The 27,608-nt window shown below is 51.6% G+C and overlaps 1 protein-coding gene and 1 long non-coding RNA gene across 4 annotated transcripts in view; both read right to left on the bottom strand.

Annotated features, from left to right (window-relative positions):
* Window positions 1–6,998: 6,998 nt before the first annotated feature.
* Window positions 6,999–12,689, bottom strand: LOC140684545 (uncharacterized). The gene is made up of 2 exons (XR_012056933.1): window positions 12,275–12,689; window positions 6,999–11,539 (listed from the first exon to the last, which is right to left on the bottom strand). It is a non-coding gene; the product is annotated as an uncharacterized lncRNA (long non-coding RNA).
* An 8,524-nt stretch (window positions 12,690–21,213) lies between these two features.
* The window catches only part of SMC1A (structural maintenance of chromosomes 1A), a 41,668-nt gene continuing 35,273 nt past the window's right edge, over window positions 21,214–27,608 (bottom strand). For 2 of the 3 annotated variants that reach the window (XM_072931975.1, XM_041717415.2), the window contains 5 exons: window positions 27,392–27,546; window positions 26,007–26,158; window positions 25,362–25,431; window positions 24,460–24,570; window positions 21,214–23,218 (listed from right to left, as the gene is read on the bottom strand). In XM_072931975.1, the coding sequence (XP_072788076.1) occupies window positions 23,135–23,218; window positions 24,460–24,570; window positions 25,362–25,431; window positions 26,007–26,158; window positions 27,392–27,546 (572 nt within the window). In that variant the 3' untranslated portion in view covers window positions 21,214–23,134. Of the gene's footprint in view, window positions 23,219–24,459; window positions 24,571–25,361; window positions 25,432–26,006; window positions 26,159–26,206; window positions 26,646–27,391; window positions 27,547–27,608 lie in introns of those variants that run through there. The other variant, XM_041717416.2, reaches the window with a different exon arrangement.

Genomic DNA, 27,608 nt, shown 5'->3' on the forward strand with positions numbered 1-27,608 from the left:
TCTGTGGCACAAGTTTATTTCAAGAACTTCCCAAACAGAAGTACTTGCAGGAGGCTCAGATTTGATAAGAGAAAGCATAAAGTTCCTCCTGCTTGTAAGCAAAAAGGAAAAGGGCTGGGCACTTTTTACCAGCCAGCTTGGATTTCAGCATTGGGAATGGGGTCAAATACACTGATTGAAACTTTTCCCAGCGAAAAGCTGGAGCCTCTCTCTACATCCATTCTCCTTATTCTGTGCAGCTGAAGATGTTCTCTCCTAGCTCTTGGACTGCGGGAAATGGATTTGTAGAAAGTTCTCAGGGCCTGACAGAAAGCTCACACAGTGTGCAACCGTATGCAAACTTTGAGATAAGAAATGCTGACTTCGAAATGCCACGGAATAAGTCAGATATTGTTGAGAGAGAAATGGAGCTAGAAAAAAATTTCAAAGGATGGCCTCACAGATAAGACTGCATACTTTGGAGAAATAGAACTATGAAAGATGGATTGTAGTGGGACCCAAGAGGGGTAATTTTAGATGATTTGCTTTAACGCATTTACAGCATGGTGTGGCTAAAGCTGATAGGCCAAGAAATGCTTATAGTGTATTGTAATTAAAAAATAGCTTCTGATTGTGATGGGGTGAATTGTAACATCTGTATTGTCTCATCCTTCTCATGTGACTGAAAATGGAATAAAAGTTTTTAAAACACCTCTCAGTTACCCCATCTCTGGGTCAGAAAAGGGAATTGTCCAACATTGGACACCCTCACCTGTAGCCAGGAAAGTTCTGCTGTGGCTGTGACCATGTCAGAGCACCACAATGCAAAGGATTTAAAGTGATCTGGAGACTCTCAAGAACAGCCTTATGTGCTGTGCCCAGCTTTCCTGCTGCCAGAGCCAAGACCAGGCTGCCTCAGATCAAGGGAAAGCCTTCAGGTAATCTCTTTGACCCACTTCTGCTGTGGTTTCTCTACAATCAGTCAGTGGCAATGTTGAATTAAGTACATACTGTTATAAAGGATACAAAAATGTTGATAAATGGTAATAATTTTCATTCACCAGTGTCTGCATTTGAGCTGATCCAATGTTCTAATATTTTTATATTATTTTTCTGTCTTGCAATGTTTTCTGTGGCTAAAATGTCATTTGGAAGAAGGAGTGGTTTTGTTTTGCAATTGAAGATGGGCCATAGAGTTGATTAAAGTATTTTGATTCCTGAATGTTAATCAAAGAAATGTGTTTTGATTTTTAAAACTCATCTTTCTCATTTAAAGCAATATTTCAAATTCTTTTCTTATGAAAGGTTGGGAATTAGAGACAGAGAGCTCCAGACTCAATGCACCTTTTGTCAAAAATAAGTGTGTGCTGAGATTGTAACAGATGAGGGAGAACAGTGTTTTCCTTTCTCCCCACATTCCTTGCCAAAGAAGTGTCTGGGTGGTAGTAGCATTATTTGTTCTGTCTCCCATCTTAGTTCTGGGATGGATGTTTGCACTCCTTTGTGCACTATTGTTTCATAATCTGAGGAAGGTGAGTCTGCCCAGTGGAATGAGACCACTCAAACCATTCAAACAGAAAGGCCTTGGCATTCAGAGTCCCAAGATCCTTGTTGTTCTTCACCTTGCTGCAGTAGTCTGGATAGCATTTAGCTTTCAACTTCATCCCTAAAAAGGCAACCATTTGCCTTTTGTATGCTGGGACCAGTTAATACTCCACTAGAAGCTGAATATATAAAATTCCTTCCCAACCATTGAGGCACAGTGTTGTAGCCAGTGCAAGAGTAACTTTAAATATTGAGCCAACTGCAGAGTTTAAAGATTGTCCTCTTAGAGCAGATCTTTAGAAATGCTGCCAGCAGGATTGTAGTAACTCTGAGTGGAACTTGGAAATTGTTTAATGAAATCAGAGTTCCTCTGCAGACCCCTGGCTTTACAGCATCTGGACAACAGAGATGTTTGCTATTCCAGCTCCCTGAATCTCTGATTTCAGTATATTTAAGCAGTGGAACCAATTTTACATTTTCAGACTCAGGTTCTGGGTTTCTGGGGAGGTCTGAGATTTTCTCCACATTCTCTTCATGCTCAGCTTCCAGCACTGGCTGAAAAGGACTCTGCTAAGAAGCACCAGGTGGAGAGTGGTGCCATGGCACACAAAGAAATGATGGAAGGTGAGATGGAGAATTGGCAGTTTCAGGACTAAACTTGGACTCTACCACCAGCAATTTCTAGATGACAAGGCAGCTTGGGGCAGAGGGAGGGAGTTGTATCCGATTTATTCTACACACCAAACAGGCGTTAGTTAAGAAATGAGGAAATTAAAGCGCCTCTCTTAGATGACTATTTTCAGACTCCTTTCACTCCCAGCAATCAAGTCAGTTCTGTTCCCAGACAACTAGAACAGCAATTTCTCTTTGTGAGTGAAATTTTGGTAATTACAAGATGTATTTTCCTTTAAAGTGTAAATCATCCAGCATCATCCCATGCCTGTATGCTGAAAACAGTCTAAACAGCATCCCAAGTACTGAGGAGCTATTCCCAATCTCTTGTTTCCTGGACATTCAGATGACAGATGAAAGTTAATGGTGCTCCTTCTGATAAAAGAAAAACCAAATAAATTCACAGCAGCACATTCCTCTGTTTTTCCATAGCTTTTTGTGGTGTGCCATTAGCAAAACCAAAAGGTCCATGAGTAGTACTTCACCACGGGCATGGCACTACAGAACTCGGGGGGGATGGCTTTCCATTGCTAGAGCGCAGGATTAGACAGGATATTGGGAAGAAAATTGTCCCTGTGAGGGGGTGAGGCCCTGGCACAGGCTGCCCAGAGAAGCTGTGGCTGCTCCATCCTGGGAAGTGTTCCAGGGCAGGTTGGATGGGGTGTGGAGCAATCTGGGAGAGTAGAAGGTTTCTCTGGTCATGTCAGGGGGAATCAGAATGAGATGGGCCTTCAGATCCCTTTCAACTTAAAGTGTTTTATGATTCTCTGAGTAACTTCACCATAGCTGCAGAAGATGTACATTGACATGAGCTGCTAGAGGTAGGAGAAAGGCTTCTAAATTTTGCTCAGACCACCAGAGGATTTGAGACCTGATTCATAATTCACAGACACAACAGTCTCAGCCTCAATTCTCTTCCTAAGTCATCTTTGTGTCCTTTGAGATACTGGCAGAAAATCATACAGCGCATGCAGGCACTGCCTGTGGGATGCTGAATATTCTCCAGCCCTTGACCTCCTGGGAGGGAGAAGTCTTTGAGATTCCAGTTTCTCTAACTGCTCACACACTGTCCTAAGCAAGTACCCTCTGCCACACATTTAAGTCATATGAGGAGAGGCTGAGGGAGCTGGAAGGGCTCAGCCTGGAGAAAAGGAGGGTCAAAGGAACCTCTCTCACTTCTACAACTCCTTGAGAGGAGGGGGCAGGGCTCTGCTCCCAGGGAACAGGGAAAGGTAGAGAGGAAATGGCCTCAGGCTGGGCCATGGGAAGCTCAGGTTGGACATCAGCAGGAATTTCTCCATGGAAAGGGTGCTTAGGCCTTGGAATGAGCAGCCCAGGGTAGTGTGGAGTCCCCATCCCTGGAGGTGTCCAAGGAAAACTTGGATGTGGCACTCAGAGCTCAGGGCTGGTGACAAGGTGGGCATAAGACACAGCTTGAATGCAAAGGTCTTGGAGACCTTTCCCGAGAAGAATTAAAATGATTCTGTCATTCTATGCCGTGTCTGATCCTTTGGGCACTGCAGGTCTGATGGACACAACCTCACCCTCCACAACTTATACTGGTGTTGCAGGAGACAAAGCAACAAAAGACGCAGGTTAAAGCAAACAAAACCACATTAACACATCCCAGATGGGTGGTCTGAAACATCACAGCCTGCAGCACAATCTCAGAGGCCTCACTTCATTACTTTCAGCCTTTGAGACTTCAAATATTTGAAGTTCCAGAGGCCATCCTGTGACTGTTAGAAAGAAAAGACCTTATAGGGTCATTGCCACAACATTGTACCTGATGCAAGGCAAATATTTCCTCCAGACCCAAAGAGTCATGCCTGAAAAGTCACAGGGCTGCATCTCTTTTTGATTTTTTTTTTTAAGTTTTCCAGAACCTGCTGATCATTTTCAAGGTTTTCTCCCTCTCCATAGGTCCATAGGGCACATTTTCCAGAAGTTCTGCTGTTACATCCTTTTGCATTTAGTGAAAGTTACCTGCAGTGACCAGTCAATCAAAGCACTGGGAAAAACTTGAACTCCTGGGTGAAGCTGGACAAAACATTTATCTCCTAGATCTGAAGCCACTAAGTGCCAAGTACTGTCCCCAGTGTCATACCCTGTACCCTGTAAGTGTGCTGATGCCATTTAAAGGCATCAATGCCAATGAAAACAACTTTTAACATTTTTGTAATTTCTGCATTAGCACTGAAATCCTTGACCAGAAAAATCACATGTCAAAATTTCTGGGATTCTTAAATAACAAAGCTGTTATTTTCACCCTGCATTTTAGAGTCTATGAACAGTCACACAAGGGTTTAGGTTTAGACACTACAGAAAAAGTCCCTGGTGTTTAGCTATAGCTTTACATCAGCATATACTCCTGATTATTCCTTTAGGCAGGAGCAGCAAACCCAAGAATGAGCCAAGCAGGCGATTCCTGTGTTCTCATGTCCTGCACAGCACTAACTGGGAATTCAACAGCGGATTCTGGAGCCTCAGGGTGCACAGGAAGCCACAAAGACTTTGGGATGCTAAAATGGACCAGGCTGGTGTCTGTGCCTGGGCTGCACAGGGCTGAGCTCCATCGGAATGATCTAACAAAGGCTGAATGGACATACCATGGCACACTGGAGACTCCTATTCCAAGTCCTGTGAGCTACAAAATTGAGCTATAACCGACTGATTTTTTCATGTTAGCTTGAAATCCAGGTGAGGAAAAGGTAAACATGGAAAAGTATTATTCCAATCCTAGTGACAGCTGTGCCTGCACAGCAGCTGTGGCCGTGGCAGGGTGGTAAAAGGCCCAGCTTTTCTGCGGCGTCTCCTTTGTTCTTTGTTGCAAGCAAGTCCAGGATTCAGTTTCAGAGCTGACACATGTGTCTTTAAGGTGCCTGCATGGAGGAGAGGGAGGGCAGCTGCAGCACAGGGCTCCTGCCCCATCAGAGTCTCTCTCTCACCGTGGCACCAATGCCGCTGCCTTGGGACGCCTGACTGTTGAAGGCGAGTCTGCCCTCAAGCGTGGCCGTGGAAGTCAGCCAGGGGCACAGGCTGCAAGGCTGCGGCTGCAGCTGCAGCTGCCAAGCGTCGCTGTGAGGCTGGCAAGTCAAGAGAAAGCCATTGTGGTGAACACTGCTTAACTGTTCCAACCTGCTCTGGACTGGGACCTGAGGAAACACCAAGAGCTCACACTTTGTGGCCTATTCGGGGCAGCAACCTGTCCCAGTGCCTTGGGGACTGATAACAGAGCAACCACCCACCGGAGAGATCTTCTGAATTTGTCATCTCATCAGAGCAGCGAATGAGTGTTGTCATCTGATATTGTTCACTTTTTGTGCTGAGAGTGCTTTACCTATTTAAATAAACAGGTTTTTTTCTACTTCTCTCAGAAGAGATTTTTTCATTAACCACTTGGAGGGAGGGGCCCTGTTTTGCCCTAAGCCAGGACACTCAGTCAGATCCAGTCTCCCAGATTTGCCCTAAACTAGGACACTCAGTCAGATCCAGCAGGGTCCTGTTCAGCTTGACCTCAGCAGACTCATTGGACAGGAGCCACTGGTGAATGTCCCCTCAGTGAACCTCATGTCCCTCAGTGACCCAGGTCCCCTCAGCAACGCTTGGAACGCCCACCTTCACTGAGCGACCCTCATGGCCTGTCAGCGAGTCGAGGGGCAGCAGCCACCCACCCACCCCCTCAGTGACTCAGCCCCAGTAGAGCGGCTCACACTGGCCAGGGGCCAGCAGCAGGCAGAAAGCCACTGGGGCTGGGGAAAAGGCTCTGCTGTAATGCTTTGTCTATTCGAGCCTGGTCTTATAAGCTCTCAGAGACCATTATACCCTTGGTAGCCCAGCTACCTGCATTAAAGTAGCAGGATGGCTCTTGTGACAGTGTTGGAAACAAAAAGTTTTAATAAAAGGCAAAATAAAAAAGCTCTTTACAGAGAAAAACCAAGCCAGGGCAAGAGGTTCTTGCTCCTGCTAAAACACTTCACAAAAGTGATTACTTCTTTTGTTCTCTTCTTTTTCTAGTGAATTGCTTAGGTGGGACTTTTTGGCTTCTGTCGATTGCCCTTGGAGACCACTCAAAAAACACATCCCACCAATGATGGGATGGGCCTTTTTCTATTTTTTTTAATACTTTCCATACAGTCTCTGTGTCATACTGAATTGTAATCAAAGTTCTTTTTCCTTTAACCTCTTTAAGAATTTTCTTTAATTTACGATGTTTTAACAATTGAGTAACTAAAGCTAAGTTCATCCCTATAGGCACAGACAATATTTTTTGGACAGCAATCAAATTTGCCTTTATATGTTGGTATGATATGACAGATGCCTGATAGGAAAAATCACATCCTTTGATTTTGGCAAAGTTACAAATGCACAAGTTAAATTGAGTTTATTCACAGTGATCTCATCTACCATTATAGTGGCACATGCTGTTCTGAGGCAGATACAACCTTGTCTTGTATACACAAGCGAGGTTGTCTGGTTAATGGGATGCATTTCAAAGCAATAAATACTTTGCTCTGTATCCAGAGACTAAACTTAGAGCAGTTAGTTAAGCATTTATCACAGTATTTAGGATTTTTAATGAGATTCATTAAATCTATCTTGGACAAACACATATTCACATCTCTAAACATTTCTTCCTTCTCACACAGTTGCATTTGTAATTTTTAGCATTTGACCCAGAGATTTATGGGAGTCAAAATCATAGGCTTCCCTTTCACACTTATATCCTAATTACATTATATGTAAGTGGTGCTGTATTAGCTGTGGTTATAGCAATAATCATAAATGCAACAACTCTCGAAGTTCCTTAATTATTTATTACAGCTACAAGCTTTTTTTATTCTTTGGGGGATTACTACACTATGCTTATCATTTCACTTGCACTTTATTTATTTTCTTGAAAAAGTTTTAATTTCAGTTCATTGTCATGTATAACTTTCCAAAGTCCCTCAGGAGCCTTCTTCACTTGGGAATGATGGATCATGGGGCTTTGTTCCTTAATTTTGATTGCAGCAAAGGTGGTGAGGAGCACTTGGAATGGTCCCTCCTACTGCAGTTCCAGAGTCTTCTCTGCAAAAACCTTAACATACATAATCCCCAGGATGTACATCATGTCCTGGTTCATACCAACGCTTTGGTTACCTGCTGCATTGTGGTAGTTCTAGTAGGGAAAGCTTCTGGCTACTCTGAAAAGGGATCAAGTTAAAACCCTTCTAAAAGCGTTGCTTAACCCTTTCAACTCAGGCTCAAGTTTAATGTACAGCTTAACAACACAGTTGTTTAATGTACACAAGCTTAATATACAGTTAACAACACAGCTAACACAAAACAAAAATTGCCAGTTTTTTATAATTTTTACACATTAACCAGCAAAATCTCACACTACACCAGATGAATCTAAAGCTGTAGCTTTACAAACTGCACAAGGAGAGGGACCACAAAGGTGCCATGTTACAGCGTTCAACCCTTGCCTCCCAGGTCCCACAGGCAAAGGATTGGTTAATACCCAAACAAAAAGCGTTATGAAAGACTGGTTATAGTCAAATACTAAGTGCCATAGGGAATATTGTCCCCTGCAACTAGAAAGTTTACACACACAAACTCACTGGGAAAGGGGCATTTCTTTCCACACATAATCTCACTGGGAAAAGGGGTATCTCTTTCCACATACAAATTCACTGGGAAAGGGGCATTTTTCCCACATGCATAAACTACCTGAGAAAGGGGGTATCTTTTTCCATAAATACAAATTCACTGGGAAAGGGGTATTTCTTTCCACACACATAAACTCAGTTATAACAACCTTAGACAGGATTTGTCCTTATGACTGGTAGCCCCAATTGCTGCCAAATTGAGCCCTCTATAGTGAAACAAATGGCAAAATCACCTTCTGCCAGCAACAAAAGCCCGAGCTTGCTACAACAGTTCAACAACTCTTTCTGCTGGCAAACAGATAAACCAGATTTCAACTGCATCTTCAGCTTGCAAGCACACTACAGAGAGACAAGTTGCGCGTGGAACATCTCCCACAACTTATCAAACGGCCTTTCCTGACCATGTCTATGCCATACAGGTCACTATTTAAAACTGTTTTAATTTTTAAAAATACCATTTTGTTCAGCATTTTAGCAGTCAGGGGTCCTTGTCTGCTGCTGGATGAACAGTCCAAGCAGCAGACCACACTCTTTCAGGGATACCCTGGGGTCGCCCCAAGGGGGTCCACATCTCGAGCTGGCCTCACAGCAGAGCAGAGTCTCCTGCTGGCTGGCACGCCAAATGAATCATTAAAACCAAAAATCATGGACAAAGACTCTTTAACTAGTCAAAGTTACAAAATGGTATGTTTATTATGCCATCAGGCAGCGCCATGGGGATTGTCTGCAAAATGCAGGACTGCGCTGCACAAGGATTTTTGCCTTTTATTTGTTTCCCAAAATAGTACATATGCATAACCCCAGTACCTCCCATCCCCACTTTGTATTAAAATGAGCTTAGTAGTCCTTCACATGTGCGCAGTTCTCTTGAATTAGGTAGCTGGTCATGAACTGGGTCAGTGGTCCCAGGGAAAATCTTTGTCAGCTCTCTGTAACCCTCTGACATGATCCAAGGCCCCCTACTTTATGTTGGATTAACATGGAGTCCAGGTGCTAGGATTTTCCCAATTGCTGGGAATGGTTCTCCAGGTCCCTGGTGCAGAACGGGGCTCTCCAGCAACTGCAGATCTGCAAGATGATCAACAATTTAGGCAATCGGTGATTCATCTTTCTAAATCGCTCTCCTTTCTCTCATGTAGTACTGATTCAGGTGCAGTACCTTGCTTGGTTTTGCTTGTCACTAAAACCAAGTGCACAGTTTCATTGAATGTATCACCTTACTTTTGTGGTTCCTTAATATTCACAGTAAAAGAAGAACATTATTTCCAGGGGAGTGCCCTTTAAATGACCTCTGTCAATTGGCAGAACAACAGGAGGCTCTTGAGGAATCAAGGTGCTGGGAAGCCCAGAGCAATTGGGTGTCAGAGGCCACAAGCAGCCCCCAGGCAGCCGCCTCGCTCCTGACAGCCGGCTGCTCCGGCACTTGGCCAGAGCATCTCCCAGGCCTGCAGCAGAAGCCGTCAAGGCCAGGCCTCAGCAGGAGGGTGGGGACACCCCTGGGAGCCCAGGCTGGGCTGGCTGGGGACAGGGAGGGCAAAGCTGCCATGCTGGGGCATGGGACAAGGTAGTGGGAAGTGAGATAACCAGAGATTTTACCTGCCAAAAGCTCTTTCTTTCCCCTAACATTTACCTCAGCTTGTGTCACAAAATTATCTCTATGTGCCCCCTAGAAATTACTCAGACTTTTCCTCAAAAGTAATTTTGTCCCCTAGAGATCACCTCAAACTTATCTGCCCGTGCCTGAGGGGACCGGCAGGGCGGGAAACACCACCTGCGGCAGGGAGCGGGCAGCGGCGGGGCAGCAGGGACCCATCCGGGCCTCCCGCGTCCCTCAGGGTGCGCCCACGTCCCCTCAATGGCCCTGGCGTACCTTCAGCGAGCAGCATGTCCGCTCAGTGACACGCAGTGTGCCTGTGGCCCCCTCAAGTCACACTCATGTCCCCTCTGTCCGTGACACCAACGTTCCCTGAGGGCCATGACAGACACCCTCCTCCCCTCAGTGACCTCCATGTCACCTCAGTGGCATGTAGGACATCTGCATGCCATTCAGAGACCATCATGACACCTCAGAGACACACAGCCCATCAGCCTTCCCTTCAGTGACACATAAGGCGTCTGGAGCCTGCTCTGGAAGCCTCATGTCTGCTCAGTGACCCCTCAGCATCACTTGGCACACCCACCTTTCCCTCAGTGACTCTCATGTCCCATCAGCTAATTAAGAGCACCAGCCATCCCCTAGGTAACTCACAACGAGTGCAGTGGGTCATGAGGACCAGGGGCCAGCAGCAGGCACAAATCTGCCGAGGCTGGGGAAAAGGCTCTGCCCTGCCTAGAGTGTGGGCTGAGGGTCGGGAGAGCTCTATTTCCCTCTTCAGGTGCTGGAGACAGGGCCTTTCACCCTCCTTACACGGCTGCCCCTCTCTGCAGGCAGCCAAAGGAGCGCGACAGCAAAAGGCCAACAACAGCAAAGCAAAGACCCAGCCCAGCACACAGGGAGGTAGACCAGCACAAAGTCAGCCTGGCACCCTAAAGGTGCCTGCCCACACTCTCATGTGTCCCTGCCCTGGGAATGCCAGGAATGCCCTTTGTCAGAGGGCCTTTCTGTGGTCCCTCTTGGGCTCAAAGCTACTGCTCTTCTCCCTCATTTGTGCCTAAAGACACAGAGCTCGGCCTGCCCCATGGCAACAGGAACAAGACGCAGTAAGCAGGCAGTCGAGCTCAATGCCTAAGGCTGAGGGGCCAGGGGCTCCAATCTTGAGCAGAGGGAGGGCACATGCCCAGCCCCACAACTCCTGGCTAACAGCCCTGAAAGGCTGGGCCCAAGGTTCCACACCTGATGCCAGGGGGGTCCCTCCAACCGCCCACTGAGGAAGCGCCAGAGCAGCCAGGAGCCGGGAACAAGGCGGTTGCCTGGGGCTGCTTGTGGCCTCTGACACCCAATTGCTCAGGGCTTCCCACTGCCCCAGCCCCTCTGGGTCTCCCCCAGCCCGGCCAACCTGCCCGGCAGCAGCGCTGCAGCCCCACAGGAGCTCCAGAGGAGCCCCATCAAGAGGCACCTGGGAGCCCTCAGCAATCCAGCCAGCAACACAGGCAGGAGGACACGGATGGCGCTTCCTGCCTGGCATAGGGCTTGTGGCCATTTCCAGGCACTGCTCCTTGCAGGGATCCCCACAGCTCCGGCCCTGCCCACCCGCTCTGTGGGCAGCACAAAGGCTTCAGCAGAGACACCAAAGGCCAAGGGGCTTGTGGCCATTTTCCCTGCAACACTGCATGCCTGGGCACCTTGCTGAGCACAAGCAAACTTTTCCCCCTCTTCCCCTATGCCCTGCAGACTCTCAGGAGCAAAAGAAAGATGCTGGGAATCTGTCTATTATAACAACTTCCTATATTTACAGACTAAAGAAAAACAAAAAGAAGCAAAGAACAGTCTTGAACAAAAGGAAAATTCCCCACTAGCTCAGGTGGCCCCAGCAGACAGAGACTCTGGGATCAGCTCTCTGCAGAGCACCAGCAGCACAACCAGCCAAGCCCAAAAGGACGAGGCCATGTCTTCCATGCCCTGCAGAGACGATCTTCCAGATTTTCACAGATGGAATATTGAACTGTGGCTACTGCCCGAAGAATGTGCAAAGTCTGAATTGCCAGGTTTCTGACAGGAAGGCTGCAGTCATTTGCCATTTCTTCAAGGGCTGCAAGAGAGAGGAACAGAGCCACGGTCAGATCCCGACTCTGCAGGGAGCCAAGGGGAGTCACCCCTGCCAGGGACATCCCAGCCGGCTCTTGCCATGGCCGGGAGGGATCCGGGACCAAGGGGATCAGCCTGAAGCTGCTGGCCTCAAATCCCACGTGTCCCCGAAATCTCTGTGTGTTCTACCTAGGAGAGCAGAGCTCTCCGAAGCCGGAGCAGGGCTTGCAGCTCGCCCCGGCAGCCCCCACTGTCAGCCCGCTGCCCTCTCTCTCCATTGCAGATCAGCTGGAGCTCTTTCTGCTGTCCCCTCAAGCTCCGTCTGGCCATCCCGGGGCCTGTCAGGCCCAGCGGCACAGCTCCCTGCCAGCGGCGCTGCCAGCCCTGTGCCCACACGGCCTCCTGGCCCGGCTCGTGGCTCACCCATGAACCTGATGGCCGCCTCTCGCAGGGGCTCCTGTGGGCTCTGCAGGTAGGACAGGGCCCGGCGCAGGTGCTCGGCCACGCTGCTGCTGTCCTCTGCCAGCTGCAGAGAGCGGCAGGAGGGAAGGGTTGGCCCCGCAGCCCCTCCGGGCCGGGGCTCCATGGGCACCCAGCTCGGGCCGCAGGAGCCTGGAGCAGAGCCCGTGCGGCCTCGGGCTGCAGCAGCGGGCAGGGGCACAGCTGCCAGCCCGCACACCGAGCACCGCGCTCAGGGGGCTTCTCCAAGCTGGGGCTGCGGCTTCCCGGCCCTCCTTACCAGGCACTCGGCAAACTTTGACAGCTGCTCCTTCTTCAGCAGCCGTTTGAGATCCCTCCTCTTCAAAAACTCGGCCGCACCAAGCAGGGTTTCCCGAGAAGCCTGGAGAGCAGCAGAGACCCAGAGATGGCCCCAGAGCCCAGGGCACAAGACCTGTGTCTCTGTGCCAAGGCCTGGAGGAGGCTGCAGCCCGCCAGGCGCCAGGGCAGGAGGCAGGCTGAGGCGCTGGGGTCCTGGATCACTGCGGATAGCCACGGATAGCTACAGGATCCGGTCCGCAGGCGCCTCGATGGATGGAGAAAATAACGAGCGGGTGATTCACGGGTGGCTTTATTCCCAAGAGTTCAGGAGAAGGAAAGCGAGGTGGGGGACGAAGGGAAGCAACCGCTTGGAGGGGTAGCCAGTTCCGAGAGCCCCGAACCAGGGGCGGGGCAGGGATTATAACAGCAACCGGGAAGGAGGGTCAGGGTACGAAACAACCAACCGGGTGAGGGCTTGAGGGTGGAGTCAGGGAAGAGCGACAGGGCAACAGCCAACTGGGATGAGGGGGAGGAGTGGTTTCGGGGGGAGAACTAATGGGGATACAAAGAACTCAGAACTTTCTAGAACTGGGGGAAGGAGTACACAATGACTGACAGGAACAGGGGGAAGGGATAACAAATAACTGACAACCGGGGGAGGCGGGAAACTAAACGTCGGTTGCCTCCCAGGACAGAGCAGGGGGGCCATCAGCCACATCCCCTCCCACATCTCCCCCATCTTTATTAACTAAAAAGACGTCCCCAAAAGTCTTAACTAAGTATTTCTTAAAGATCGCTAAAACAATAAAAATGAGAAGAATGATCACAAAAATCCACAGAAGTGCTTTGATGATGGAGGCTGCCCATCCGGGGACATCCCACTGCGAGAAAGCTTTATCCACTGGGTCAGCAGCCGGATTTTTAGTCTTTAGGTCTTTTACTTGCTCTTGGATCCGCTTGATGTTAGCTTGGATTGATGTGCTTCTTGATGATAAATTGAAACAGCACAGTCCATCAAAGTCCTCGCAGCTGTGACCATGGGCTAAGAGCAGAAAGTCTATGGCCGCTCGATTTTGTAGAGTGGCATGCCTGGTGGTTTGTTCATCTGCCAGAAGATTGGAGAGAGCGGCAGACGTGGCGTTGGCATTCTTGCTTATCCAGCACTCCAGGTGAGAAAGCTCACCGAGGGCCTTAGCTGCTGCATACCATGGTAAGAAGATGGATGCAGCGATCCTCTTTGTCTTGCCGCAGTTATAAATTTCGGAATCGCAATTTTCATCAAATTGGTCGTATGATCTTTTTGTGCGTGCCAATTGTTTCTTCTTTTTCCAATCTAAAATTTGGGTCTTGTTTGGAGTGAGGGTAGCAAGCTTGCCAGGGCTGCATGGTCCTCCGTGGAGCCGGGATGGAATTCCCGACCATACTCTGTCCCCACAGATAAGAAACATCCCCTTGGGCAACACCTTAGGACGCGTGGAAGAGACCGAAATGACCTGGCTGGTGTAATTGCACCAGGACTGACTATTATATTTTTTGTTGAGAGGTGTTACGTCTTTCCTGTAAGTATTCTTGGCCAAGTCGATCCCATGCCAATTTTGACTTGGCCTCCTATAATAAAATTTGACACAATACTGTGCGTTGGAGGACCCCAGTAAGTCCAGTTCTTGGGGTTCCTCTTTGCTATTTGTGAGAATTTTGGTCCAGTCATCCCAAGTGTCAACAGGGTTAGGTCTCTTACCCGTGGTTCGGAGCAGGTCAGAGTTGAAAACGGGCCAATCATCGGCAACCAGGGGAACCCCCACCAGGCATGTGGACAATGGATTGTCCACATTGCTGTAGTAGTAGGGACAGGCGAATGGAAGATCACGGGATGTGACGGAAAGAGAGACCCTTCCCCCCTCTCCCTGCCTCACGCTATCTATTAACCCCAAAGCATGTGACCACACCTAACCCAGTAGTTTTCCACTCCCGACTAACCCTTGAGACCCCACAACCCCCCTCTGACGTAGCAAAGACCCCCAAGACTATTTAAACCCATGAGATAAGATAATAAAGGCTTTCGACTGTCCACCACATTGGTGCCAGCGTCTTTTGTTGATAGCCCGAGTGGTCCGGACAGGCCGGGCCGCCGTGCTGCTCCTTGGAACCGGGTCGCCCGTTGTCTTTTATACAGGCAACATATTTGGTGCCGAAACCCGGGAAGATTCGCTCGGGTAACGGGGTACACCTGGACAGGAGCAGCGGCCGGAGCAGTCAGACCGTATCTTGGCGCAGGGAGACGTCCCAGGACCCGCGAGCGTCATGGACAGCATCGCCAGGGTCGTAAGTGTGAATTGTAAGCAGTGGAGTATCGAATTTAAGCTCAAAGACTTTTATCTTGCCATAGCAAGGCTGCTTGAGCTTGGGACGACCGAAAGCCCAGTGGATGCCATGCATCCGGGAATATGGGAAAAATGCACAGCCACGCTGGCCGAGGAAACGAAATCCTCAGGCAGTGGCAAGAGCGTTACGGCATGGGGCAAAGTAAAGAAAGCCCCGCGCAGAGCAATAGAAGAGCAGGAAACGTGGAGTGCAGCGCGTATATGTTTATTAGTTAGACCCGGGCTCGGGGTGGGAGCGGGAGCGCAGACCGTCCCTGAGGACGATCTGCCCGGGAACGGAGACCCGGGGGGGCCCGGCGCGTCACCCCCCTCCCCGGGCCAGAGGCCAGTCCCCGCCGTGGAAACCCCCCGAAAAACCCCCGCCGCGGAAACCCCCCCAAAAAACCACGGCTTCCCCGTCCGTCCCGCCGCCGCCGCCGGTCCGCGACCCGATGTCGGAGGTGCAGCGGCGCGCAGAATGCTTCTGGCAAGGGCTAGCGAAGGAAGCCAGAGGCGCAGAAACCGCGGCTCGGGTGGAGACGCTAACCACGCTGCCACCTTACTCCTTTGAAAATGGCGCTGGCCGCCAAGGAGAGGGGCAGGGCGCGGGCGGTCTTGTCGCGAAAACCCGGGAAGTGCGCGATTTCAGGAATGCGCGTGCACGGGAAAAAGAGGCGGAGAGCGGCAGAGAGCGCGGAGTCAATCGGCGGCCGCGCCGGGCGCCGCCACCATTTAAGGGAAAGACCTCCCCCTGCAGGAGGCACGGCAAGCCGGGGGATCGGGAGCGGCGCCACCCCCGCGGGGAGGAGCGAGCTCGGAGCCGGACAAAAAGGCACCGAGCCCCGGAAGTGCGCTGGCATTCGACTTCCGACTCAGAGCCCGGCAGCAGCTCCACCGGCTCGGAAGGGCTAACGGAGGCCGGCTGGAACTCTGAGACGGAGAAAACGGAGCCAACGCGATTTAAGACAAAACCGAGTAAAGCTCTCAGCCGCACCGAAAAACAACTACAATACGAACCAGCCCAGTTTACCAGCTGGGGAGAAATATCCTTTTGGGGCTGCAGGAGAAAAGGGCATCTCGCCAAGGAATGCGGGTCCCAGCCCCAGGGAAACAGGACGAGGGAGGGAGCGTGCAGACCGCACTCAGCCTCCTCCCACCGCAAATACAAGGCGGTCCATCTATGCCAACCCCCAGTGGGGCGGGGAGCCCTCATACTTCATAGCCCCGCCAGCGACACAATTGCAGAGTTTCCAAACACAGCCCGCAGTACCTTTGTACCCACTACCACCGCAAGCAGTGCCTGTGCCGCAGGGTCAGCAGGGGACGCCCCAGAACGGGACCCCTGGATGGCCCTGGCCATGAAAATAGGGGAGGAGCCCCCGAGGGTGTGGGGGACATGCCGCCTTTATGGCAGTCAGGACCCCCACGTAATAGAGCTTCAGCTTTGGGCAGACACAGGAGCAGACTGCTCGATCTTGCCCCAAGCCCTGTGGCCCCGACGCTGGCAATGCAAAGACATTCCTGCAATAAACAGAGTAGGAAGGCCGTCCCGAGCTTAGAAAAGCACCCTGACCAGTGCCACGGCATGCTTCAAGTGTGGTGAGGCAGGTCACATCGCGGTGAGCTGCCCCCAGCCGGCACGGCAGCCCGCCGCGGCGCCTCCACCCCAAACACGCCCGAGGGGATCCTGTTAAAGCTGCGGGAGGAAAGGGCCACTGCCACACACCCACTGCTGCCAATAAAACTGACCTTCAGAATGAAACTAATGGAAAAGCTGTGAGTTTTGTTTGCAGGACATGCTTGTGGACCGTCCCCGTGACGCATACACCCCTGCTCCAGAGGGAGATGACAGACCACCAAACCGCCAGACAAAACCCAAGAATCCCACGGCGGTGAGACCCAGACATGCACAGTGTCTTTATGCAATTCAGCTGTTGGGGCTTGTGGCCGGGGGGCAAGCTGACCCAGGCCACTACCCTCATCAGCCATTTAAATAAGTCATGCAACATCTTTCAAGTGACAAGGTGTTCAAAGAGATCACCACAGCAAACACCCCATCCTTCGTGTTCCACATAGCCAACCTGTTTAGAAGCTACCTTTCTAACCCTAAACGAAACCTAACCGAACCTGACTAACCCCTGTTAGTTTTGCTATAATGTTAAACCCCCTTTCTACGAAGGCATTGCTTTAGACACCCCCTTCAGTTACTCCACAGCCAGTGCCCCCCACCAGTGCAGATGGGACACTCCGCGCAGAGGAATCACCCTGAGTCAAATCATAGGACAGGGCAGATGTTTTGGCAATGCAACCTTAGCAAAGCAGAAAGGCAACTTCTGCACCAAAGTTGTCAAACCCAACAGAAAAACCAATAAGTGGGTAGTCCCATCCGCATCTGGGATGTGGGTTTGCCAGCGATCCGGAGTGAGTCCTTGTGTGTTCCTTGCCAAATTTAATGACTCTATCGATTTCTGTGTCCAAGTTCTGATTGTCCCCAGGGTCCTGCACCACTCAGATGAAGAGATATACCACCTTCCCGAGGAACCTGACAGACTCCACAAAAGAGAAATTATCACAGGTATAACCATCGCAATGTTGCTTGGCCTGGGAGCAGCTGGCACAGCCACGGGTGTCTCAGCCATCGCAACCCAGCAGCACGGACTCTCTCAGCTGCAAATGACCATCGACGAGGACCTGCAGAGGATCGAGAAATCCATCTCCTGTCTAGAGAAATCAGTCTCTTCGCTTTCAGAAGTAGTTTTACAAAATAGGCGAGGACTGGACCTCTTGTTCATGCAGCAAGGAGGACTGTGTGCAGCCCTGAAAGAGGAGTGCTGCTTTTATGCAGATCATACGGGAGTTGTTAAAGACTCCATAGCAGAACTCCGAGATAGACTGGCTCAGAGAAAGAGAGACAGGGAAACCCAACAGAGCTGGTTTGAATCCTGGTTCAATCAATCACCTTGGCTCACCACTTTAATTTCCGCCCTGGTAGGTCCACTGGCAATACTGCTTTTAGCTATTACCATAGGACCATGCCTGCTGAACAACATAGTCTCGTTTGTTCAGGCCCGTCTGGAAAGGGCAAACATTCTGTTCATAGGCCACCAACAAATGCTGTAAACCAAAAACTGTGAACACAGTCAGTCGCAAAAGCCTTCAAGACTTGCCTTGAAAAAAATTACTCAGGTTTACCAAACCACCCTTTCCTTATCAAGTCACAAGTTTGTACCTCACTCCAGTGCCTATATCTACGACTACCTCATTTTATATATGATAAGGGGAGGGGAGATGTAGTAGTATGGACAGGCGAACGGAAGATCACGGGATGTGACGGAAAGAGAGACCCTTCCCCCCTTCTCCCTGCCTCACGCTATCTACTAACTCCAAAGCATGTGACCACACCTAACCCAGTAGTTTTCCACTCCCGACTAACCCTTGAGACCCCCACAACCCCCCTCTGACATAGCAAAGACCCCCAAGACTATTTAAACCCATGAGATGAGATAATAAAGGCTTTTCGATCGTCCACCACATTGGTGCCAGCGTCTTTGTCGATTAGCCCGAGTGGTCTGGACGGGCCGGACCGCCGTGCTGCCCCCGGAACCAGGTCGCCCGTTGTCTTTTATAAAGGCAACAAGTAGCGCTTAAAGAAAGGCAATTTTTTTTTTTATTTGGTTAGAGGCAGGATTTTAATGGAAAAACTATGAATATACATTTTATTTTGATATCATTCTAAATATGGAAATAGATATTCAATGTATACAGAAATATATAAAAATATAAAATATAAATAAAAGAAGTATTAGGAAGAGATAGACTATAAATAACACCATACATCAATCTACATTTAAAATGTACATTTGAATATAAATGTGAAAAATAAAGATAAATTTAAATGGAGTTTAAAGAAAGGGGGTTTTAAAAAATTTTTTACTTGCATAGAGGCAGGGGTTAATTTTAAGCCATATAAACCTTTTAGAAATCTAAATCTAACTATAGAAATATATAAGCAATATATTAAGATATGTGTAAAAATATAAAATATAATAGGAATAAATGTAAGAAATTATAAAAATACAATTACACATCAATATACATTATAAATCCGAATGTGAATATAAATATGAATAATATAAAAATAAAATAGCTTGAAATGCAGTTTAAAAGAGGAAGTTTTTACTTTTGGTTCCTGTTGGGTTAGAGGCAGGGGTTTTTTGCTGGCGTTCTTTTCCGCGCGGGATGTTTTGGGGCATTTGCTGCAGGGCAGGTTCCGGAGGGCATCGCGCCCGTTCTTTTCTGCCGCCGGCCCCGCCCGCGGCCCTGAGGCGAGCGGCGGCCCCCGGCGGTGGCGGGCGGCAGTGCTGCTGCCTTGTGGGCAGAGGGCGGTACTGCAGCCCGCCGCCCGCGGCCGCCATCTTGGGAGTGGCTTGTCGCGGACTCGCTTGACCTTCTCGAGAGGGCGCGAGAAAGAGGACGTCGGCATTCGAGGACCCGTGTCTGTTTTCTACACTGCCTGAATTGTCCCCAACACCGGCGCCCCCCGACGGGATTTTCCGCGGCGGTTCCGGTGCCGTGCACACGGGCTGTGGGGTCAGCAGCACCGCGAGCGTGCGGGTTTTTGGCGGGGGCCGACGGGCATCGGCGTAATATGCCTCTCTCTGTCCAGGTCCCCACGGGCCGCCATCTTGCGAGTCCCTGGTGGCGGGCTCGCTTGAAAAGTGCTGCCGCCTTGTGGGCAGAGGGCGGTACTGCAGCCCCGCCAGCCAGCGCCCTGCCCCTCGCCGCCGGTGCCGGGGCGGGAGGGGCGCGGGGCGGCAGCGAGCGGCGAGCGGGGCGGTGTGTGTGAGTAGAGGGGAGCGGTGAAGGCGGCTCGGCGGTGGCGCTGGGGAAGGATGGCAGCGGCGAGGGCGGCCCGGCGGGGCCGCAGTCAGCGGGCGGCGGAGGCGCGGTCGCAGCGCTCACGGGCCGGGGGCCCAAACCCCCAAACCCCCCCCAACCCTTCCCGGACCCCCCAAGAGCTCCCCCAAATCCCCCAGACCCCCCCGGATCTCCCCAAATCCCCTGGACCCCTCCCAGACCCCCAAACGCCTCCCCCAGACCCTGCCCAGACACCCCCAAATCCCCCAGACCCCTCCTAGCACCCTCAGACTCCCCCAAAGACCCCCCCAGGACCCCCAGAGCCCACCCAGCACTCCCAAAACCCACCCCAGAGCCCCCCGGACACCACCAAATCCCCCAGACCCCTCCCAGCACCCTCAGATCCCACCAAGGATCCCCTAGAGCTCTCCCTGACCCCCCCAAAACCCCCCCAGAGCCCCCCGGACCCCTCCCAGACCCCCCCCAAATCCCCCAGACTCCCAACCCATGCCCCCCAGACCCTGCCCAGACTGTCCCGGGCCCTCCCAAATTCCCCAGACCCCTCCCAGCAACCTCAGACCCCCCCCCAAACACCCCCAGGACCCCCAGAGTCCGCCCAGCACCCCCAAACCCCACCCAAACCCCCCCGGACATCCCCAAATCCCCCAGACCCTGCCCGGACCCCCCCAAATCCCCCAGACCCCCCTCAAATCCCCCAGACCTCCAAACGCCCCCCCAGTCCCTGCCCGGATCCCCCCGGGCCCCCCCAAATCCCCCGGACCCCCCCCCCAGACCCCCCCAAATTCCCCAGACCCTGCCCGGCCCCCCCAGCTCCCCCAGATTCTCCCATAGCCCAAGGGCTGTGACCCCTCCCCCCCCGCCGGGGGTCCTACAGCCCCTATGGACCCCCTATAGACCTTCTATGGATCCCCTGTGGATCCCCTGTGGACCCCCCATAGATCCCCTATGGATCCCCCATAGATCCCCTATGGACCCCCATAGACCCCCCATGGATCCCCTATAGACCCCCTATAACTCCTCCATGGATCCCCTATAGATCCCCTATAACTCCCCCGTGGATCCCCTATAGCCCCCCATGGATCTCCTACAGATCCCACACACCCCCCACATAGATCCCCTACAGCCCCCCCATCGATACCCTATAGATCCCTATAGATCCCCCATGGATCCCACTATAGATCCCCTATATCCCTCTATCGAGCCCCTACAGACTCCTCTATAGATGCCCCCTATAGCTCTCCTATAGATCCCCCATAGATTCCCAATAGCCCCTCCTATAGATCCCCTCTATAGCCTCTCCTATAGTTCCCCCATAGATCCCCTGTAGATCCCCTATAGATCCCCCCAGAGATCCCTATAGCCCCCCATAGATCCCCTATATCCCCCTATAGATCCCCTATAGATCTCATATAGCACCCCTCTGGATCCCCTATAGATGCCCCATATCCCCCTATAGATCCCCTATAGCCCCCCCAATAGATCCCCCAATCGATCCCCTATGGATCCCCCCCCATAGATCCCCTATGGATCCCCCCATATCCCCCTACAGATCTCCCATACCCCCCCATAGATCCCCTAAGAATCCCCCCATAGATCCCCTATGGATCCCCCATAGCCCCCCCATAGATCCCCTATAGATCCCCCATAGATTCCCCTATAGATCTCCCACAGGTGGATCTGATTTCATTTTAATTCCATTTTAATTTAATTTAAATTTCATTTTAATTCAATTTTATTTCCATTTTAATTCCATTTTATTTCCATTTTTATTTCCCAAATCCAGGGAAGTTCCATTAAAAAACCCGCGGGGAGGGGACCCCAAAATTTGGGAGGGGGGGAAGAGCAGAACCCCACAGGGGACCCTGAAATTTGGGGGGGTCCCCAAGTTTGGGGGGTCCCCAATCCCCACCAAAGAACTCCATAGGGGACCCCAAAATTTGGAGGGGGTCCCAGAGACCCCAAAATTTGGGGAGGTCCCATCCCCACCCAAGGGACTTTTGGGGAGATCCCAGAATTTGGGGGGGGGGGGGGGGCGCCCAGGGACCCCAAAATTTGTGTGGGGGTCCCCAATATTTGGGGGGGGTCCCCAATCCCCACAAATGGACCCCAACATTTGGGGGGGGGTCCCCCCAGTTTTGGGGGGTCCCACCCCCACCCAGGGTCCCCAAAGTTTTGGGGGGGCACCGAAGGACCCCAACATTTGGGGTGGGGGAACTCAGGGGGGGTCCCAAGGATTTAGGGGGTCTTGAAAATTTGGGGGGGTCAGGATGATTTTGGGGGTGCTGGGGCGGGGGTCTCAGGATTTTGGGGTCCTGGGAATTTTGGGGGGGGGTCCCAATGATTTTGGGGTCCTGGGGATTTTGGGGTCACAATGATTTTGGGGTGCTGAATTTTGGGGGGGGGGTTTAAGGGGGATTTTGAGGTCCCAGGAATTTTGGGGGGGTTCAGGGGGATTTTGGGGTCACGATTTTGGGGTTCTGAGGATTTTGGGGTTCAGGGGGATTTTGGGGTCAAGATTTGGGGGGGCAAACAATTTTGGGGTGCCGGGTTTTAGGGTCCCCAGGGATTTTGGGGTCCCGGGATTTTGGGGTCCCAGGGACTTTGGGGGGGGTCTCAATGATTTTGGGGTGCCGGGACTTTGGGGTCCCAAACAAAGATTTTGGGGGTCCTGGGATGAGATTCCTGGGATTTTGGGGTCAAGATGATTTTGGGGTGCCAGGATTTTGGGGTGCCAATGATTTTGGGGTGCTGTGGATTTTGGGGTCCTGGGGATTTTAGGGATCCCGAGGATTTTGGGGTCCCAAAGACTTTGGGGGTCCTGGGGTGGGATTCCTGGGATTTTGGGATCACGATGATTTTGGGGTCACGATGATTTTGGGGTGCCAGGATTTTGGGGTGCCGGATTTTTGGGTCCCCAGGGATTTTGGGGTGTTGGGGATTTTGCGGGGGGGTCCCAGGATTTTGGGGTGACGATGATTTTGGGGTCTTGGGGATTTTGAGGTCCCAGGGATTTTGGAGTCAGGATGATTTTGGGGGGAAGTCCCAGGGATTTTGGGGTCCCGAGGATTTTGGGGTCATGATGATTTTGGGGTGCCGAATTTTTGGGGGGTTCAGAGGGATTTTGGGGTCAGGATGATTTTGGGGTTTGGGGGGATTTTGGGGTTCAGGGGGATTTTGGGGTCACGATTTTGGGGTCAAGAGAATTTTTGGGGTTCAGGGGGATTTTGGGGTCATGATTTCGGGGTTCAGGATGATTTTGGGGTTCAGGGGGATTTTGGGGTCACGATTTTGGGGTTCTGAGGATTTTGGGGTTCAGGGGGATTTTGGGGTCAGGATGATTTTGGGGTGCCAGATTTTAGGGTCCTCAGGGATTTTGGGGTTCAGGAGGATTTTGGGGTTAGGGGGATTTTGGGGTTAGGGGGATTTTGGGGTTCAGGGGGATTTTGGGGTCACGATTTTGGGGTTAGGGGGATTTTGGGGTTCAGGGGGATTTTGGGGTCACGATTTTGGGGTTCCGAGGATTTTAGGGTTCGGGGGGATTTTGGGGTCCCCGGGAGATTTTGGGGTTCAGGATGATTGTGGGGTTCAGGAGGATTTTGGGGTCACTGCTCGTTGGGGTTGGGGTTGGTGTCCGGGTACTTGGTGAGGTCGAAGGTCAGAACTTTGCTGATGACGCAATCGCCTTGCTGGGGGGGGAGGGGAGGGGGAGGGGGTCACAGCCCGGCCGGGACCCCCCAAAATCCCCCCGAACCTCCCAAAATCCCCCTGAACCACCAAAATCCCCCCCCAAACCCCCCATAATCCTCCTGAGCACCCATAATCCTCCTGAGCACCCAAAATCCCACCAAAACCCCCCAAAATCCCCCTGAAGCCCCCAAAATCCTCCTGAACCACCAAAATCCCCCCCAAACCCCCCATAATCCTCCTGAGCCCCCAAAATCCCACCAAAACCCCCCATAATCCTCCTGAGCACCCAGAATCCCCCCTGATCCCCCCAAAATCCTCCTGAACACCCAAAATCCCCCTGAACCCCCAAAATCCTCCTGAATCCCCCCAAAAGTGCTCCAATATTCCCCCAAAAAACCCTCCCCCAATTAAAACCCCCAATTAAACCCCCACCCCCAATTAAAGGCCCCAATTAATCCCCTTTTCCAATCAAACCCATCTCAATTAACCCCCTCCCCTAATTAAACCCCTCCCCCATTAAACCCCTCCCCAATTAAACCCCAGCCCAATTAAAAATCCTTCAATTAAGCCCCTCCCCAATTAAGATTTTTTGGTGATTTTTGGGGACTTTTGGGGATTTTTGGCGAATTTTTTCGGATTTTTGGTATTTCAGAGATATTTTTGGTATTTCCAGGGGTGTTTTTTAGGTATTTTTGGGCTTTTTTTTTTGTTTGTTTTTCTTGGGTAGTTTTTGCATTTCTGGGTTTTTCATGGTTTTTTTTAATTTTTCTTTTTTTTTGTATTGTTGGGGGTTTTTTTTGGTATTTTTGGTATTTCCAGGGGTGGATTTTGGGTATTTCTGGGTATTTCTGGGGTATTTTTTTGGTTTTTCAGGGGTGGTTTTTTGAGTATTTTTTGTATTTCCAGGGGTGGTTTTTATTGTATTTTTGGTATTTCCAGGGGTGTTTTTGGGATATTTTAGGGGTATTTTAGGTTTTTCAGGGATATTTTTGGTATTTCTAGGGATGGGGGTTTTTTTTGTATTTTTGGCATTTCCAGGAGTGTTTTTTGGGGTATTTTAGGTTTTTCAGGGATATTTTTGATATTTCCAGGGATGTTTTTTGGGTATTTTTGGTATTTCCAGGGGTGATTTTGGGCGTTTTTTTGGTATTTCTTGGATATTTTCTGAATTTCTGGTTTTTCCATGGATTTTTTTTATATTTTTGGGGGTCTTTTGGGTTTTTTTGGGTATTTTTGGTACCTCTGGGTAGACGCCGATCAGGCTCTGGGCCTTGGTGTAAAATTCCTCCTTCAGGGAGATGACGATGGCCTGGAAATTGGCGGCCGACTGCTCCTTGATGTAATTGGCCACCTGGAACCCCAAAAAACACATTTTGCACCCCAAAAATGGACTTGGCACCCCAAAAAACGCATTTTTCACCCCAAAAAACATGTCTGGCACCCCAAAAAATGGACCTGGCACCCCAAAATGTGGTTGGGGTGACCCCAAAATCCCACGGAGGGAGCCCCAAAAATGGGGTAAGAACCCCAAAAATGGGATGTGAACCCCCAAAAAGGAGGAGGGGACCATAAAATTGAGGTGGGAGACCCGGAAATTGGCAGTGGGGGCAGAAAAATCAACTCAGTGAGGGGAAAATGGGGTTGGGTGACCCCGAAATCACAGGAGAGGAACCCCAAAAATGGGGTGAGGATCCCAAAAATGGGGGGACCCCCAAAAATTAAAGAGGGGAACCCAAAATTAGGGTGGGGAACCCCAAAAATGAGGAGGGGACCCCAAAAATGAGGAGGCAACCCCAAAATTGGGGTTGGGTGACCCCAAAATTGGGGTTTTGGGGGACAAAATCCCTCCCTGGGTGGGAAAATTTCCCCACCATGGGGAAAATGGGGTGGGGGTGACCCCAAAATTCCACGGGGGGAGCCCCAAAAATGGGGTGAGGACCCCAAAAGTGAGGAGGCGACCCCGAAATTGAGGTGGGGGACGCCAAAATTGGGGGGGTGGAGGCAGAAAAATCAACTCAGTGAGGGGAAAATGGGGTAGGAGTGACCCCAAAACCACAGGAGAGGAACCCCAAAAATGGGGTGAGGGTCACGAAAATGGGGTGGGGGACCCCAAAATTGGGGAGGGGCCCCACAAATTCGCACCTTGCCGATGTTGGTGTTGTCCAGCGCGGCGTCGATCTCGTCCAGCACGAAGAACGGTGCCGGTTTGTAACTGGTGGGGGGTTAAACGGGGCTGGGACCCCAAAACTGGGGCACCCCAAGGGTTTTGGGGTCCCCCCGAGGGTTTTGGGGTCCCCGTGGATTTGGGGTTTCATTGGTGGGGGTTGGGAGGGGTTTTTGGGGGGGATTTCCCTTGGGATTTTTGAGATTTCCCATGGGATTTTTGGGGTCCCTGAAGAATTTTTGGGGTCCCCCATGGGGATTTTGGGGTCCCACCTGAGGATGGCAAAGAGCAGCACCAGGGCCGCCAAAGGGGGAGATCCCCTGGGATTTCCCCCTGGGTTTTTGGGATTTTTGGGATTTCCCTCAGGATTTTTAGGATTTCCCTTGGGATTTCTCTCAGGATTTGGGGATTTCTTTTGGGGTTTTTGGGATTTTCCATGGGGTTTTTAGGGTCCCCCTGGATTTTTGGGATTTCCCATGGGGTTTTTAAAATTTCCCATGGGATTTTTGGGATTTCCCAGGGGGTTTTTGGGATTTCCCATGGGATTTTTAGAGTCCCCCCTGGATTTCTGGGATTTCCCCTGGGATTTTTGGGGTCCCCCCATGGGATTTTTGGGGTCCCACCTGTGGATGGCGAAGAGCAGTGCCAGGGCCGCCACGGTTTTCTCACCGCCGCTGAGGTTGTCCATGGGCCGGAAGCGCTTCCCGGGGGCGACGCAGTTGTAGTTGATGCCATCGAGGTATGGCTCCTCGGGGTTCTCGGGGCCCAGGAACGCCTAAAGGGACATTTGGGGACATTGAGGTGACATTGATCCTGTCCAGGTACGGCTCCTCAGGGTTCTCAGGGCCCAGGAATGCCTAAAGGGACATTTGGGGACATTTGGGGACATTGGGGACACTCGGGACACTCAGGTGACACATTTGGGGACATTGAGGTGACACTGGGGACACATTTGGGGACGTTGAGGTGACATTGATTCTGTCCAGGTACGGCTCCTCGGGGTTCTCAGGGCCCAGGAACGACTGAAAGGGACATTTGGAGACATTGGGGACACTCCGATGACACATTTGGGGACATTGAGGTGACATTGATGCCATCGAGGTATGGCTCCTCGGGGCTCTCGGGGCCCACGAACGCCTAAAGGGACATTTGGGGACATTGGGGACACTCAGGGGACACTCAGGTGACACATTTGGGGACATTGAGGTGACATTGATGCCATCGAGGTACGGCTCCTGGGGGTTCTCGGGGCCCAGGAACGCCTAAAGGGACATTTGGGGACGTTGAGGTGACATTGGGGAGACTGGGGACACTCAGGGGACATTGAGGTGACACTGATCCTGTCCAGGTGCGGCTCCTCGGGGTTCTTGGGGCCCAGGAACGCCTGGGGGACATTTGGGGACATTGGGGACACAGGGAGGGCTCCTTAGGGCACAGATGTGTGCCAACCCTGTACAGGTGTGCCAGGTGTGTGCCAGTCTCACACAGGTGTGTGCCAGGTGTGTGCCAGGTGTGTGCCAGGCTCACACAGGTGTGTGCCCAGCTGTGTGCCAGGTGTGCCAGGCTCACCTGGGCGCTGCTGTTCCGGGACAGGGCTGTACAGGTGTGTGCCCAGGTGTGTGCCCAGGTGTGTTCCAGCTGTGCCAGCTGTGCTCACCTGGGCGCTGCTGTTCCTGGAGAGGGCTGTACAGGTGTGTGCCCAGGTGTGTGCCCAGCTGTGCCAGCTGTGCTCACCTGGGCGCTGCTGTTCCTGGACAGGGCTGTAGAGGTGTGTGCCAGGTGTGTGCCAGCTGTGCCAGGCTCACACAGGTGTGTGCCCAGGTGTGTGCCCAGGTGTGTGCCAGCTGTACCGGGGTCACACAGGTGTGTGCCAGCTGTGCCGGGGTCACACAGGTGTGTGCCCAGGTGTGTGCCAGCTGTGCCAGGTGTGTGCCAGCTGTGCCAGGTGTGTGCCAGGCTCACACAGGTGTGTGCCCAGCTGTGTGCCAGCTGTGCCAGCTGTGCTCACCTGGGCGCTGCTGTTCCTGGATAGGGCTTTGTAGATCTCGTCGATGTTGGTGGCCACGGCCTCGAAGCAGGAGTTGAAGCGGTCGAAGCGTTCCTTCTTCATCTGCTCAAACGCCTGCTTGGCCTTCTTGGCACGCTTGCGGGCAGCCTCGAACTCTGGGGGAACATTGGGGACATCAGGGGACACTGGGGACAGCCATGGGGACACCCAGGGACAG

This window comes from Taeniopygia guttata, chromosome 7 (assembly GCF_048771995.1).
Source record: "Taeniopygia guttata chromosome 7, bTaeGut7.mat, whole genome shotgun sequence".
Classification (NCBI taxonomy): domain Eukaryota; kingdom Metazoa; phylum Chordata; class Aves; order Passeriformes; family Estrildidae; genus Taeniopygia; species Taeniopygia guttata.